Here is a 16,280-nt window from a genome sequence, read left to right on the forward strand (position 1 = left end):
CTTGAAGAGTGAATATAGGGAGTTAAAGGAAGCTAAAGAGCAGAACCTCAAGGATGATATTCCTGAGTTAAGGGCCAGTGAGGGCAGGGATAATATGTCATGACAGATAAATGAGTGACTGAAGAGTTGGGGCAGGGAGGGGTTCACATTTGTAGATCATCGGGACCTCCTCTGGCGAGATGTTGGGGTAATGGTAGATGGAAGGGCAGACAGTGAATGGAGCATGAATGCATTCAGTTGAATGGGTTGATGTGTGTGGAAATGTGAGAAGTATTACAAATGAGGGCAGTAGAGCGTGGATCAGTGTATGGAATTACTGTGTTGTGGCTATTACAGAGACTTGGGTGACACAGTTCAAGGTTGACTGATGCGTGTTCAAGGGATTAAATATTTCATAAGGGATAGGGAGTGAGGAAAAAGGTGGGGAGTGGCATTGATAAAGAATAGTATCACAGCTGCAGAAAGGGAGGACGTGGAGGGATTGTTACTGAGTCATGGTGGATGTAAGTGAGATCCATCACTATTAGTTTTTTTTAGGCCCCAAAATAGACACTGTGGAGTATTTCTCCTGCCCGAGGTGTACCTGTGCAGTCCATATGCCGAAGGTCTTTATACCAAGGGTCGGGCCTTGTGTGGGTCTCAAGGGCAGTCGGGGGCAGCATGCTCAACTCTGCTCTGGTGTCCACCAGGAAACACCAACCGTTGGTCTTGTTCACCATGTGTAAGAGGCTGTTCGTGTTGCCAGCCGTCTCAGCCATCAGTGGTGGCTGGCCTAGTCGTTTCCCTGGTACGAGTAGGGTTGGCGGCATTTGTGGGCTTGTTGGTGATAGAAGCACCAGGTTGATTGGTGCTCCTCCGTCTTCTGTCTGGGGGCAAGCTGTGGTCGGCTGGGCACAGGGCGGGTGACCTGGTTCACGGTGGCCTCGTTCTCTCGCTTCGTCTGCCATAACACGTCAGCGCGGGCTGCGAACTTGCTAGGGTCTGAGAAGTTCTCGACCGCTAGCAGGAGCTGGATGTCCTCCAGCATTTGTTTGAGGAAGGCTTGCTCAAACATCAGGTAGGTTTTGTAACCTTCTGCCAGTGCAAGGATCTCATCCATCAAGGCGGACGGGACTCTGTCCCCAGGCCATCGAGGTGCATCAGCTTGGCAGCGCGCTGCCAACGGGAGTCCAAAGATGCTGAGGAGGTGGGTCATGAGGGTGATGTACTTGCCCTCAAGAGGATCATGGATCAAGTCATCCACTCTGGCTGCCGTTTCTTCATTGAGGACACTCACCACGTGGTAGAACATGGTGGAGTCTGAGGTGATCTGCCGGAGTCGAAACTGTGCCTCTGCCTGCCCACTGGGGCCAGTGCATCCAGAAGGGGGGAACCTTCAGTGAGACAGCGCTGAGCACCGATGAATCCATGTTTTGAGACCAGATATCATCTGGGCTCTGCAGGGTCACCAATGTAGCAGCTGCTACACTCAGAAAACGGTTCCTTGAACTGTTTATTTGAATTTCATGCGCACCCTTTTAAGGCGAACGGGAGTTCTGCCCCGTGCAGTGGTGATGTCATTACATGGCCTGAGGCGTGAGCTGTGGCCTAAGCCACGAGGTAATGAGCAAGCCCTGATGGCACCATCTTCTGCAGCTGCCCCGCCAGTGCAACGATACAAACGGGGCTGTTCCGCTCACAGAGATGTGCACCGCCACAGCTGTATGGATTTGAAATTTGCTTGCCTATGTAAAATATTCTGCCTGGAGGTGGTTGACTGATGGCATTCCCCAGGGATCTGTTCTGGGTGCCTTGTTCTTTGTGAGTTTTATAAATGACTTGGATGAAGAAGTAGAGGGATGGGTCAGTAAGTTTGCACATGACACGAAGGTTGCAGGTATTTTGATAGTTCAGAAGGTCATCTTTGGTTACAACAGATGCAGAGTTGGGTGGAAAAGTGGCAGATGGAATTCAATCTGGATAACTGTGAAGTGTTGCACTTTGGAAGGTTGAACTTGAAAAAAGGAGTACGTGGTTAATAGCAAGATTCTTAACAGTGTGGATGAACAGAGAGGGTTCTTGGGATCCAGGTCCACGGATCCCTCAGGGTTTCCTGCACAAGTTGATAATGTGGTTAAGAAGATGTATGGTGTGCTGGCTTCATTAGTCAGGGCATAGAGCTAAAGAGCTGTGAGGTAATGTTTCAGCTCCATAAAACTCTTGTCAGACCACACTTGGAGTATGTGTTCAGTCCTGGTTGCCTTATCAAAGGAATGGTACAGATGTTTTAGAGAGGCTGCAGAGAGAGGATGTTGTCTGGATTAGAGAACATGTCTTATGAAGCCAGGTTGACGGAGCTAAAGGTTTTCTCTTCGGAGTGACCAAAGATGAGAGGTGACTTGATAGAATGCATAAGGTTATGAGGGGTTAGATAAAGTGGAAAGCCATCACCTTTTTCCTGGGAAGAACATTTTGAATACCAGAGAACATCTCTTTAAGGTGAGTAGAGAAAAGTTTAGGGGAGATGTCAGAGATACTTTTTTTTACACAGAGAGTGATGGGTACCTGGAATGCATTGCTGGGAGTGGTGGTAAAGGCTGGTACAAAAGGGACAAAAAGACTCTGAGACAGGCACATGGATATAAGAAAAATAGAGGGTTATGGGTTTGAGTTAGGGAAGGATTAGATTGTTGTTGAGTTGGTTGACACAGGTCGGCACAACATGGAGTGAAGGGACTGTTCAGTGCTGTAAGGTTCTATGTAAATGTATCTCTTCCTCAGATTTATAGAAAGGAGCTTGATGACCCTTTCCTGACCATTTTAACTTTTCTGTACTGGGTTCAATCTTGTAAACCTTGTTTGCATTTTCCCTGGAGTGAGTCTTTGAACTTTCTCCTGGCGTGTGGATCAGTCTGTGACTACTCTGAGTCTTCTAGTGGAGTCAAAGTAAATTTTTCTCAAACGTCACATAACCTTCCTACTTTTCAAGGAACAAGGTGCTGTTGAATCTCTTGGGGGCAGTAATTGCAGGGGACAGTAATTCAGGTTGGAACTTTTTGTGAAGACAGTATTTCGACTCAAACAATTGATCGTATACTGAGTTACTCTTGCAGCCTATTTTTTGCTCCAGATATCACAATCTGCACTCTCTTTTCTCCAGTCCCCTGCTTTCCAGTTTTGTGCCTCTATTAATCCCATATCTATCTTCAATGTTCTTTATATGCCTGTAAATATGTGCTACATTTAATGATTTGTGGATCTGCAGTGCACACTGACAAAATGCTGGAAGATCCATTCTTGGCAATTTACGTTTATGTTTAACAGCTGGGAAACTTAAGACTGTTTCTGATTCACCTGATTGTTGTGTCTGGGGTTTGTGAAACTGCAGGCAGAGCAATTCCCTGGCACTTGATCAATTGAGAGGCTCTGAGGAGATGGTAAATTGCAGGGAAGAAATTCAAATTGTAGATTAGTACCAGGGAATATGTGATAATTTTATTATGAATAAATCATTGACAGAGCGTGTTCTTTAAAAATATAATAAAAGTTATTCTTGGCTACATTGATAGACTTATGGGATCAATGGGGTGGGGGGGGGGAAGTTATTTGAAGTCACATTTGAAGGGATGGAAATTTGAGACTGGAGGAGGAGGCTGATTAATCACTGTTAGTGTTAAGCAGCTTTAAACAAATTGTTGGCATTTTCATCTCCTATGTGAAGAATGCTATGTTCATCCTCTCCCTTACTAGCTCTGAATGTTAGCACTGAAGGCTCACAGGCATTTGGTGAGGTTGAAGCCATATCCAGCAGAATTCTCTTACAAAAGGATAATGCTGTGCCCCTTAAACTCTGCTGTTACCTTGAAAGCGATACGGCAACAGTGATGCACCAGGTACCTCCTGTCTCTATTAATTCACATGGATAATTAAATGTTGGATAAATGTTATATCTAGTGAGATGTATGTAGATCCCCACTATCATAGAAAGCATTCTCCAACAAAGTTGATGCACTTCACCTGATGCTATATAATTGGTACATCAATGAGTACATCATAAAATTGTCCAGGTCTGATCCCATGCAGCTCATTGCCCCTATCCCAATCAATATACTCTTGTTATCAATAAAATGGCAGATGGTATTGTTAGTTATGTTGCCGGGCATCACTTCACGAGTAATGCAGTACACAAGGGTGCTGGAGAAACCTGGTAGGTTGCGCAGCATACAGGGAAGTAAAGGACAGCCAACATTTTGGGACTGAGCCCTTTGTTGTGAAAAGGTGAGGGGAAAGGAGAGCCAGGGGGTGGGGCGAGTGAGGGAAGGAGCACAGGCTAACAGGTAAATGATAGTAGGTGGTAGGAGATGGTAGATGGTGGTGGTAGGGATGGAGGAATGAAAACAGGGATAGTGTAAGAAAGAGACTGGGGAAAGGGAGTTTTGGAAATTTGAGGTCGATATTGATGCAGTCTGGTTAGAGAGTGCCCAGAGAGAATATAACATGTTGTTCCTCCAGTTTGCCTACAGATTAACAAGTGAAGTGTTACTTCACCAGTAATCTGGACACCACTTTGATAGGGCTATACTGCATGCCTAAAGATGATCACTCAATGGCACAAGGACAGTTTCTTCCCCACTGCCATCAGATTCCTGAATAATCACTGAACCAAAGAACAAGTATGTAGACAGATTATCATGAGCGGCACAGTTAGCCTAGCAGTTAGTGCAATGCTGTTACGGCGTCAGCGGATCGGTACCTGGTTTGAATCCTATGCTGTTTGTAAGGAGTTTTTACATTCTCCCCATGTCTGCGTGGGTTTTCCCTGGTGCCTCTGGTTTCCTCCCACCCTTCAAAACATACCGGGGTGTAAGTCAATTGGATGTAAATTGGGCAACATGGGCTCATGGGCTGAAAGGGTCTGTTACCGTGCTGTATGTTTAAATCTAAAAATTATGTATGCAAGGGTTGTTGTAGAGGAAAGCTACAATAGGGTTTCTATAATCTGCATGCAGATAGCCCAAACAGGGGAGAGGACCATATTAGACAAGGTGATTAGTTTCTGTAGGGGAGCATTTTGTCAACAGTGATCACAATTCCTTGGCTTTCCAGATAGTTATGAATAAATATACACCTGATCCTCATGGGAAAATACTAAATTGATAGAAGACAAATTATGACAAGATAAGACAGGATCTAGGGAGAAGTTCATTGGGAATGAGGAGAGGGGTTATCAGACAAGCCTACAACTGGCATGTGAGTTGTTTAAGGACCAGCTATTTCGAGTCCCGGGCCTGAATTTTCCACCAAGGTAAAAGAACCTTGGATGATGAGAGAGGTCCTGAATCTAGTCAGAGACATATGAAACATGTAAGGTTCAGGAACCTAAAATTGGACAGGGTACTGGAAGGATGGAAGGGTTGCAAGAAAGAGCTCAAACAAAGCATTAAGAGGGCTAAAGGGACCATGAAATATTAAAGGGAAGGGGAACATGGACTGAAGGACGCTAAACATATTGATATGCAGAAGGACATGGGGGACAAAGTAGGTGGTAAAGAACAAGCACAAAGATGCTGGAGGCTCACAAGGTCACATAGCATCTATGGAAATCACAGGTGGTCAGCATTTTGTGATGGAGCCATTCATCTGGAATCCCAAAATTCAAAGATTCACCCGAATAAGTAGGTGGGTGGGGGGGGGGGGGATAGGGGATAACCACAGGCTGGCATGTAATCAGAGGGTGAGGAAAAGCAAGGTGGGGGGGAGAGAAAGGGAGAACGGGGGAAGGGAGTCACCCGAAATTTGAGGGTGATGTAGATGCTGTCTGGTTGGAGACTGCCAAGACGGAATATTAGGTATTTCCCCAATTTGCAGGAAGCCTCAATTTGGCAGCACATGAGGCCATGGACAGATATGTCCATGGAGTAATGGGATATGGAATCTAAATGGCTGGCCACTGGGAGGTCCTGACTGTTCCAACAGACAGAGCGAAGTTGGTCAGTAATACAATCTCCCAGTCTGCATCCCGTCTCCCCAGTGTAGAGGAGGCCACATTGGGAGCACTGGATGCAGTAGATGAGCCTGTAGATTCAGAAATGAAGTATAACTTCACTTGGAAGGACTGTTTGGGGCCCTAAATGATGGTGAAAGAGGAGGGTGTCAGTGACTTCTGGCTAAATGTCAAAATTCAGTCCAGTGGGATGTAGAAATTGTTTTGTTTTGATGTGTGTTCATCTTTCCACTTATATCCACCTTTTCCCCACTTTTCTGAAGGTCTATAATCAGAATTTGATATGAGCAAGTCATAAATTCAATGTTTTGCAGCAGCATCATAGAGTAAACGTTCATATTATAACCATCTTATGACATTACTATAAATAATAAAGATAAAAGAGCAGGAAAAGTTGGGCAGTGCCTGTGGTTCATCGATTATTCAGGAATCTGGTGGCAGCGGGAAAAAAACTGTCCTTGTGCTGCTGAGGGCTCATCTTTAGGCCCCTGTACCTTTTTCCTGATGGTAGCAGAGTGAAGAGGGCATGGCCTGGATGGTGGGGGTCCTCGAGGATAGAGGCTGTTTTTAAGACACCGTCTCATGTAGATGTTCTTGATGGAGTGAAGTTTGGTGCCTGTGATGTTGCAGGCCAAGTTAACAACCCTCTGGAATTTATTCTTGTCCTGAGAGTTGGCACTTTCTTACCAGATAGTGATGCAATCAGCCAGAATGCTTTCCACAGTACATCTGTAAAGGTTTATGAGAGTCTTCAGTGATGTACCGAATCTCCTCAAACACCTCACAAAGTATAGCCGCTGGCAGGCCTTCTTTGTGATTGCATCCTCAATGTGGAGACTCCAGGACAGATCCTCGGAGATGTTGTCACCCAGGAATTTGAAGTTCTTGACCCTCTCCACTACTGAGCCCTTGTTGAAGACTGGGTCATATTCCCCTGACTTCCTTCTGAAGACCACAATCATTTCTTTGGTTTTGTTGACTTTGGCAGGTTCCTGTCGTTGCACCACTCAACTAGCTGATATATCTCCCTCCTGTACACTTCCTCATTGCCATTTGTGATTCTGCTGACAACTGTGGTGTCATTGGCAAATTTGTAGTTGGCATTGGAATTGTGCCTGGCCACACAGTCATGGGTGTATAATGAGTAGAGCAATGGGCTAAGCACACATCCTTGGGGTGCACCTGTGTTAATGTTCAATGAGGAGGATACATTGTTTCCAATTCTTCCTAACTATGGTCTTCTGATATGTAGTACAGGTACACAATCCTTTATCCAGACATCTCAAATCTGAAAAGCTCCAAAATCCAGCAAGTGGGGGGAGGCGGCCGAAGGACTGGCGGTTGGGGGAGGTGGCCGAGAGGCTGGTGGTTGGGGGAGGTGGCCGAGGGACTGGTGGTTGGGGGAGGTGGCCGAGAGACTGGTGGTTGGGGGAGGTGGCCGAGGGACTGGCGGTTGGGGGAAACTGCTGGGCGACCGAGGGACCGGTGGTTGGGGGAGACTGCTGGGTGCCCAAGGGACCAACGGTTGGGGGAGGGGGCTGTCCCCTAAGGGTTCCAGATAAAGGACTGTGTACCTGTAGTAGATGGAATATATTCTGTCTGGAGGTCAGTGACTAATGGAGTTCTGCAGGGATCTGCCTGGGACCCTTGATTTTTATTAATTATCTGAATGAAGAAGTAGAGGAATGGGTCAGTAAGTTTGCAGATGACACGAAGTTTGGAGATGTAGGTAGTGTAGAAGGTTGTCGAAGGTTACAACAGGATATAGACAGGATGCAGAGTTGGGTGGAGAAGTGGCAGATGGAATTCAATCCGGTTAAGTGTGAAGTGATGCATTGTGGAAAGTCAAACTTGAAGTCTGAGTACTTGATTAATGCCAGGATTCTTTACTGCGTGGATCAACAGAGGGGCCTTGGGGTTCAAATCAGATCTCTCAACATAGGGTAGTTAAGAAAGCTTATGGTTTGTTGGCCTTCATTAGTTGGAAGATTGAGTTCAAGAGTCATGGGATGATGCTGCAGCTCTATAAAACTGGTTAGATCACACTTGGAATATTGCGTTTAGTTCTGTTTGCTTCATTACAGGAAGAATTTTGAAGCTATGGAGAAGGTGCAGAGGAGATTTATCAGGATGTGCTTGGATGGTCTTATCAGAGATTTGTAGAGTTGCAACATAACCTCTCTACTCCTGAATTCAATCCCCCTATTAATAATCCCAGCATCTTATAGGCCTTCTTAACTATCCTATCAACCTGCGCGGTGACCTTGAGGGATTTATAAATTTGAACCCCAAGGTCCCTCTGTTCATCCACACTCTTTAGTAATCGACCATGAACCTTGTACTCGGCCTTCTGGTTTGTCCTTCCAAAATGCATCACCTCACAAAACCATCTGTCACTTTTCTGTCCAACTCTGTATCCTGTCTATATCTTCCTGTACTTTTTGACAACCTTCAGCTCCATCCACAACTCCTCTAACCTTTGTGTCATGCACAAACCTACTGACCTATCCATTCGCCTCTTCATCCAGGTCATTTATAATGATCACAAAGAGCAGGGGCCCCAGAACAGATCCCTGCAGCCCCTCCACTAGTCACCAACCTCCAGGCAGATATTCCCTTTCACTACTACTCCTGTTTTCTTATTGCAAGCCAATATATTTATCCACATGCCCAAGGTTCCACTGATCCCATGCCTCATGACTTTCTGGATGAGTCTCTCATGGGGGTACTTGTCAAAAGCTTTGTTAAAATCCACGTAGACCACATCTACCACCCTCCCTTCAACAATTTCTTTTGTTACCTCCTCAAAAACTCAATTAGACTTGTGAAGCATTACCTTCCCTTCACAAAGCCACACTGACTATCCTTGAGTAGATGGTACTTATCTAAATGGTTATAGATCCTATCCTGAAGAATCCTCTCCAATAGTTTACACACCACAGACGTAAGACTCACCATCTATAATTCCCAGAATTTTCCCTATTACCTTTTTTAAACAAGGGGGCCACATTTGCAATTCTCCAATCCTCCGGAACCTCCCCTATGGCCAAAGAGGATTCAAAGCTCATTGCTCCTGCCCCAGCTATCTCTTCCCTCACTTCCCATAGCAAACTGGGGTATATCACGTCTGGCTCTAGGGACATCAATCTTGATGTTTTTAAGAAGCTCTAACACTTTCCTCTTCCTGAATCTCCACATTGTCCAGCACACAGGCCTGTTTTATTCCAACCTCACCCTGATCAAGGTCCTTTTTTCTTGTGAATACTGACACAAAGTTTTCATTTAGGACCTCCCCAAACTCCTCTGCCTCCAGTCACATGTTGTCTCCTTTATCCTTTAGCGGCCCCACTTTCATTCTTGTCATCCTTCTGTTCTTCACATAGAACACCTTGGGGTTCTCCTTAATCCTACACCCCAAGGTCTTCTCATGCCCCCTTTGAGCTCTCCTATGTTCTTTCTTAAGCTCCTTCCTGGCTTCCATATATTTCTCTTAAGCCCTTCATGTTTCCTGCTTCCTGTATCTAATGTCTGTTTCCTTCTTCCTCTTGACTAGTTGCCTGACCTATTTTGTCAGCCACAGTTCCCTTTTCCTCCCAAATGAGGCAAGATTAGCAGAGCTAGAGTTTTTTTCCTTTGGAGTTATGAGAGGTGACTTAATAGAGGTCTATAAGATTATGAGAGACATAGATAAGCTGGACAGTCAGCATCTTTTTTTTTCCCAGGGCACAGCAGAAAACACCAGAGGACATCTGTACAAGGTGAGAGGCGGAAAGTTTGGCAACAAGTTTTTTTTACACAGAGTAGTGGACACTTGGAATGCATTGCCAGGGGTGGTGGTGGAGTAAAGGAGGGACTTTTAAAAGATTCTTAGACAACCATATGGATACAAGAAAAATAGAGGGGTATGGGTGTAAACTCGAGAAGGTTTAGTTTTGTGAGTAGATCTCTATTGGTTGGTGCAACATCGTGGGCTGAAGGACCTATACTGTGATGTAATGTTCTTTGCTGCATCTGACATTGAAAAAGGGGCAGTGGGACAGAAGGGTGATTTTTATCTCTGCACCAACAATCCAACAGTTCACTTATGCCATTATTGCTGTGTGCCCCAGTTGTAGTATCAAAGCCCCAGGAGTTGGGATGAGATGGAATAAAGCAGACAAATGCATCAGTCTAATCCAAAGGAACCTTATCATCATCAATTTATATAGCTACAGTGGCTTTAATGTTAATTTCACGCAATTCATCTCCAATGCATTACAATAGAAAAGTTGTCACTGAACTATGGAAAGCATCAGGGCGGGTGACCAAAGGAATGGGCAGGTAGGTTTTTAAAGGAAAAAGGGAGAGGTTTAAGGACCTTGCACCCAAGGAATGCGAAAGTCCATCTACCCGTGATGTAGTGATTGAAGTTGGTGGTGTCCAGGGGCTGCACCTGGAGGAATGTGGATATCGGTCTGTTGTGAGACAGCTAGGGGCCGGTTGAGGCTGTGAAGGTCCCAGAATGAGACTTGAACTTGCTACCTTTGTCAAGAGGAAGATAAATGCTGATTCCATTTGTAACAAGTCCCCTTGCCCCTATTCTTCAGTTTCATCTTATGGTCCTGTTCATCTGATTACAGTAAAACTCCTGGTATCCAGCAACTATGGGAATTCATAGATGCTGGATAAGTGAATTTTAATTTTGCTTCAGATTGCATGTTGTGTGATTGGCAAACTGACTGCTGGGGGGTGGGGTGTGTGCCAATTTTAAAGCATATTTTTTACCTATTTATGCAATTTTTTTTGCCGGTTGCTTGAATTCCAGATAACAGGGATTTTACTGTATTTGGTGTAAAGATAGAGCTTTTGCTCAAGGGATTACATGGTGTGGGATTATGATAGGTTGCTGGAGGAACTCAGCAAGTCAGAAATGGACAGTCAGTGTTTCAGATCTGGGCCCTTCATCAAGATTAAAGTGAAAAGCAGGTGGATATTACATCGAATGGGGAAAGGAACTGGATCAAAACCAAATGCAGGTTGGGTCACCACAGATATATGTATTAAATTTAAGGGTTTCTTTTTTCAAATTTATACATACAGCAGAGTAACAGGCCCTTCCGGCTCACAAGCCTGTGCCACCCAAATTAACCTACAACCCCTGTATGTTTTGAAAGAGCAGGAGGAAACAGGAGCACCCAGAGGGAACCCATGGAGACATTGGGAGAACATACAAACTCCTTACAGAGAGCGCCAGAATAGAACCTGGATTGCTGGCGCTGTAATAGCATTGCGCTAACAGTTATGTATGTCTGATTATTATGTGCTGAGTAAGAAAAGTGTGTGCATGTGTGTCTGGAGAAATGCAGTTTTGTCTGTTTGGATGTGCAGTCAGATTTATAAACTTGACCTTGAATAAAGGAATCTTAGATCTTGAGATTGCAAGAAACTGATCCTCTCCTGTTTCAATAGGAGATTTAGTAGTTGGGAAAAGCAGTTTGTGGAGCTTCAGCCACCAGAGCTGCAAGCACTATGGATTTTGTGAAATATACACTGCCTCCATAATGTTTGGGACAAAGACACGTTTTTCCTTTATTTGCCCCTGAGGTCCACAGTTTTAAATTTGTAATCAAACAATTCACATGTGATTAAAGTGCAGATTTAATTCAATGTTAATTTGTGTACATTTTGGTTTGACCATGTAGAAGTTACAGCACTTTATATACATAGTTCTCTCATTTCAGGGCACCATAATGTTTGTGAGTACTCAGGGATGTTTAATTGCTTCATTGGTGCAAGTGTAAGCAAACTAGGGTTGCTTCTAAGCTTTTGATCACCTTTGGAGCCTGTAAGGTTTTTATCAACCATGAGGATAAGAATTGGGCCTATGAAAGTCAAAGAAACCATTTTGACACTGATAAACAAACCTTAGGATTCCCAAAATCAACAGTTTAGAACATCATTAAGAAGAAAGTGTACTGGTGAACTCAGTAATTGCAAAAGGAGTGGTCAGCTAAGGAAGACCTCCACTGCTGATGACAGAAAATTCTCATCATAATGAAGAAAGATCCCCAACTCATGTCCAACTGATTAAAAACACTCTTCAGGAGGTAGGTGCGGAGGTTTCAATGACAACTGTCTGCAGAAGACTTCATGAACAGAAACACAGAGGCTACACTGCAAGATGCAAACCACTAGTTAGCCACAGAAACTGGATGGCCAGATTACTGTTTGCCAAGAAGTATTTAAAAGAGCCTGCAGAATTCTGGAAAAAGGTCTTGTGGACAGATGAGACCAAGATTAACCTGTATCAGGGTGGTGGTGAAAGCAAAGTGTGGAGGTGTAAAGGAACTGCCCAAGATCCAAAGCATGCCACCTCATCTGTGAAACGTGGTAGGGGTGTTATGGCCTGGGCATGTATGGCTGCCACAGGTACTGACGCCCTTATCTTCATCGATGATGTCACTGATGATGGCAGTAGCAAAATAAATTCTGAGGTGTGTAGAAACATCTGATCTGCACAAGTTCAAGAAAAGGGACCATTGTTTTTTTTGTTGTCTATATCAATGATCTGGATGATAATGTGGGAAATTGGATCAGCAATTTTGCTGATGACACTAAGATTGGAGGTGTTGATGACAGCGATGAAGGCTTTCAAAACTTGTAGAGGGATCTGGACCAACTGGAAAAATTGGCCAGAAAATGGCAGATGGAGTTTAATGCAGATAAATGTGCATTTTTAAAACACTGAATATTAAAAACATTAAAATATTACAACACTGGAAGGACAAACCAAGGTAGGACATACATAGTAAATGGTAGGACCCTGAGGAGGAACAAAGGGATCTTGGAATACAGATACATAATTCCCTGAAAGTGATGTCACAGGTAGACGGGTGTAAAGAAAGCTTTGGGTATCCTGGCCTTCATCAATCAAAGTATTGAGTACAGCAGTTGGGATGTTATGATGAGCCAAATTTGGAGTATTGTGTGCAGATCTGGTCGCCAAACTACAGGAAGGTTATCAGATCGAAACAGTGCAGAGAAGATTGTAGCACTATCAATTATACCCGACAGGACAGAAGTTGAGATTAATAGGCTTTAATCACTATAAACTCACAGTCATAGCTTACATACTTGATTCCAAGGCAGCTCTGAGGGAGGGGATTTGGCGATATCACCTTTATTAGGGATCCTGGAGAGAGAGGAATTACAGTCTTGGAGGCGGGCCAGTCAGTATAATGACTGCAATACAGTGTTCCATTACAGAGATTTACTAGGATTTTGCCGGGTCTTCAGGAGTTGAGTTACATGAAAAGATTAAACAGGTTTGGACTTTACGTTCAAGTAGCCTTTTTAGTTATTTTAAAACCAAACTGAAAATGCAGTACGCAGTAAAAAAAAACAAGACCACTTTCCTTCAAAAAGCCATGGTGCTACTTAAAACAACACGAGACTACACAAAAACAGTGTAAGACAACACAAGACTACATTTTTACTCACAAGACAGAACCAAAAAACTACATTAGACTACAACCTACACAAAGCTGCATAACGTGTATAAAACAATGCAATCATTAATAAAAAAAATAAGACAATATGCACAGCAGAGACAAGTTTCAGTATAATAGGCTCAGGATATTAAAAGTCTAATAGCTTGAGTGAAGAAACCGCCACACAGTTCACAATCCATAGAAGCCAAAAAGCAGAACACTACTTCGCATGAGGATGTGTGTGGTCCCCTACAATGTCGCCAGTCTCCACGGACACAATGCACAACCTCTCAACTGATTTCACCGTTCACCAAAGGGCCCTGCAATCTAAGAAGGCGCAATCTCCAGAACTCCTGAACCAGGCACACGACACAACCGCTCTGGACACCATGGGATGCCCTCCACAGAACACACCACGACGTCCCTACCTCGGCCTCGGTGATGCTGAGGACTGGAGGCCTTGTCCTCGCAGTAGAGGGTCAGTCCCCTCATCAGACAAGGCTTTATAGTCCCTTCCCGAAGGTTTGTTGTTTGCTTGGCGATTTCCATACTGCCACATTTTCTCATGATGCTCTATCGTCCATTTTTTCCAATTAAAAATTATAAAGTTACAGTGGCACCAGTTCCGGAGAGGCTGCTCTGGGCTGCCACACCACCACCTTGGTTCAGGACTTGGATTTTTAAAAAAATTATTCCTTTATTCCTTGGATCGTAGAAGAATGAGGATAAATTTGATAGAAATTTACAAAATTATGAGGGGAATAGAGTAAATTTGAGTAGGCTCTTTCCACCTTAGGGTGAAAGGTTTGGGCTTCCTCACTCAGAAAGTGGAGGGGTGTGTGGAACGACCTGCCATCTGATGTGGTAAATGAGGGCTCACTCTTAAGTTTTAAGAATAAATTGGATAGATACATGGATGGGAGAGGTCTAGGGGGTTATGGAATGGGAGCAGGTCAATGAGGTCTGGACTTTGGCACAGATTAAAGGGGCCAAATGGCCTGTTTTCGGTGCTGTAGTTTTCTATGGTTAAATGCCTTCAAACCCCTTGGATAGCACTTCATCCTACAGCAAGACAATGATCTCAAACATGCGGCTAAACCAACAAAAGCTAAAAATCTGGCCAAGTCACTCACCCAATCTAAATCCAATTCCTTATGCTGAAGAGAAAATGTAAGGGGACGCCCTCAAAAAAAGCAGGAGCTGAAGATGGCTGCAGTGGAAGCCTGACAGAGCATCACCAGAGGGGCGGCACGGTTGGCGTGGCAGTTGGCGCAATGCCTTTATAGCACCAGCTGTCGGGGTCGTGCTTGGAATCCCACGCTGTCTGTAAGGAGTTTGTACGTTCTCCCTGTGGCTGTGTGGATTTTCCCTGGGTGCTCCTGTTTCCTCCCAACCTTCAAAACGTACCAGGGGTGTAGGTTAATTGGGTTAAATTGGGCGGCACTGGCTCGTGGGCTGAAATAGCCTGTTACCATGCTGTATGTCAATATTTACTCAACACCTGGTGATGTCTAGGAATTACAGACTTCAAGCAGTCATTGCATGGAACAAATTACTAAACATGACTAATAACACACCGTTGTTATGTCCCAAATATTATGGTGCCCTGAAATGAGGGGACCATGCATAAAAATGTGCTGTAATTTCTACATGGTCAAACCAAAATGTATACAAATAACCTTGTAAAATCTGGAACGTGCACGTTAATCCAAATTAATTGTTTGATTACAAATGTAAAGCTAGAGCTCAGGGGCAAATAAAGCAAAAATGTTTTTGTCCCAAACATTATGGAGGGCAGTTAACATGTATTTAAAGGTTAGTGTTGGGCAGGTTCTGTGTTTTCACTGTCATCTATTTTGCTCTAGATTGCCGCTCTCCAGAAACGAATTGGAGATCTTGTGGAAGTGGCTGCCATATGTGGAGTCAACATCATCTGTTTCCAGGAGACCTGGAGTAAGTTGTGACTTTTTCGTAAAAGGTCCTAAATCCAGTACCCCTTGACAAACACAAGCAGCCCTTGCACAATGCCCAGGTTCCCCTTTATGTTCAGCCTTGGGCCAACTATGCACAAGAGATGAGTTCCTTGATAACAATGTGGTGGGAGAGCATGGTGACAAGGAATCCTGGGAAAACTGATGCCCTCTAAAGGATAAGCTCTTTACTGATGAGAATCAAATGTGCACAAGGGATAACATGAGGCTCCACATGCTGGAATCTGGGGCAAGTCACAAACTCTCAGCAGAACTTTGGTCAAGCGGCATCTAGGGGTGTGGGAGTGGAATGAATTGTCCATGTTTCAGGTCAAAACCTGACATCAAGTTTGAGTAGAGAGGGAAGATAGCTGGTATAAAGAGCAGAGGTGGCGAGGAGGAGGGGAGAGACATGACCCAGCGGGTGGACTGAGGAGGGGGTGGTGGGCAGATGGGGCCAGCAGGGTGAGGACAGAGTTGGGAGGCAAAGGCAGATGGGTGACGGGTGGAAGCAGATAAGGGGTGAAGGTTGGTGGGCAGATGGAACCAGCTGGGGGGAAATGGAGGGTGGCAGATGAGAAGCAGTAACACAAAGGCTGCAGCTGCTGGAATCTGATAAAGAGGATGATAATGGGACCCATTCATTGAACATAGAAATCTATAGCACAGTACAGGCCCTTTGGCCCACAGTGATGTGCCAACCTAATTACCTACTCGAACAACTGCCTAGAATTTCCCGACTGCATAACCCTCCATTTTTCTCAGTTCCGTGTACCTATCTAATTGTCTTTTAAAAGATCCTGACGTACCTGCCTCCACCCATTGTGCATCCATTACTCTCTGTGAAAAACCTACCTC

The 16,280-nt window shown here is 44.5% G+C and overlaps 1 protein-coding gene across 3 annotated transcripts in view; it reads left to right on the top strand.

Moving 5' to 3' along the window:
• The window catches only part of upb1 (ureidopropionase, beta), a 196,063-nt gene that overhangs the window by 24,146 nt on the left and 155,637 nt on the right, over positions 1-16,280 (top strand). For 2 of the 3 annotated variants that reach the window (XM_069933758.1, XM_069933760.1), the window contains exon 3: positions 15,318-15,405. In XM_069933758.1, coding sequence (XP_069789859.1) covers positions 15,318-15,405 — 88 coding nt within the window. Of the gene's footprint in view, positions 1-9,705; positions 9,742-15,317; positions 15,406-16,280 lie in introns of all 3 variants that reach the window. The other variant, XM_069933759.1, reaches the window with a different exon arrangement.

The sequence above is a fragment of the Narcine bancroftii genome, chromosome 4, assembly GCF_036971445.1.
Source record: "Narcine bancroftii isolate sNarBan1 chromosome 4, sNarBan1.hap1, whole genome shotgun sequence".
In the NCBI taxonomy this organism is placed as follows: domain Eukaryota; kingdom Metazoa; phylum Chordata; class Chondrichthyes; order Torpediniformes; family Narcinidae; genus Narcine; species Narcine bancroftii.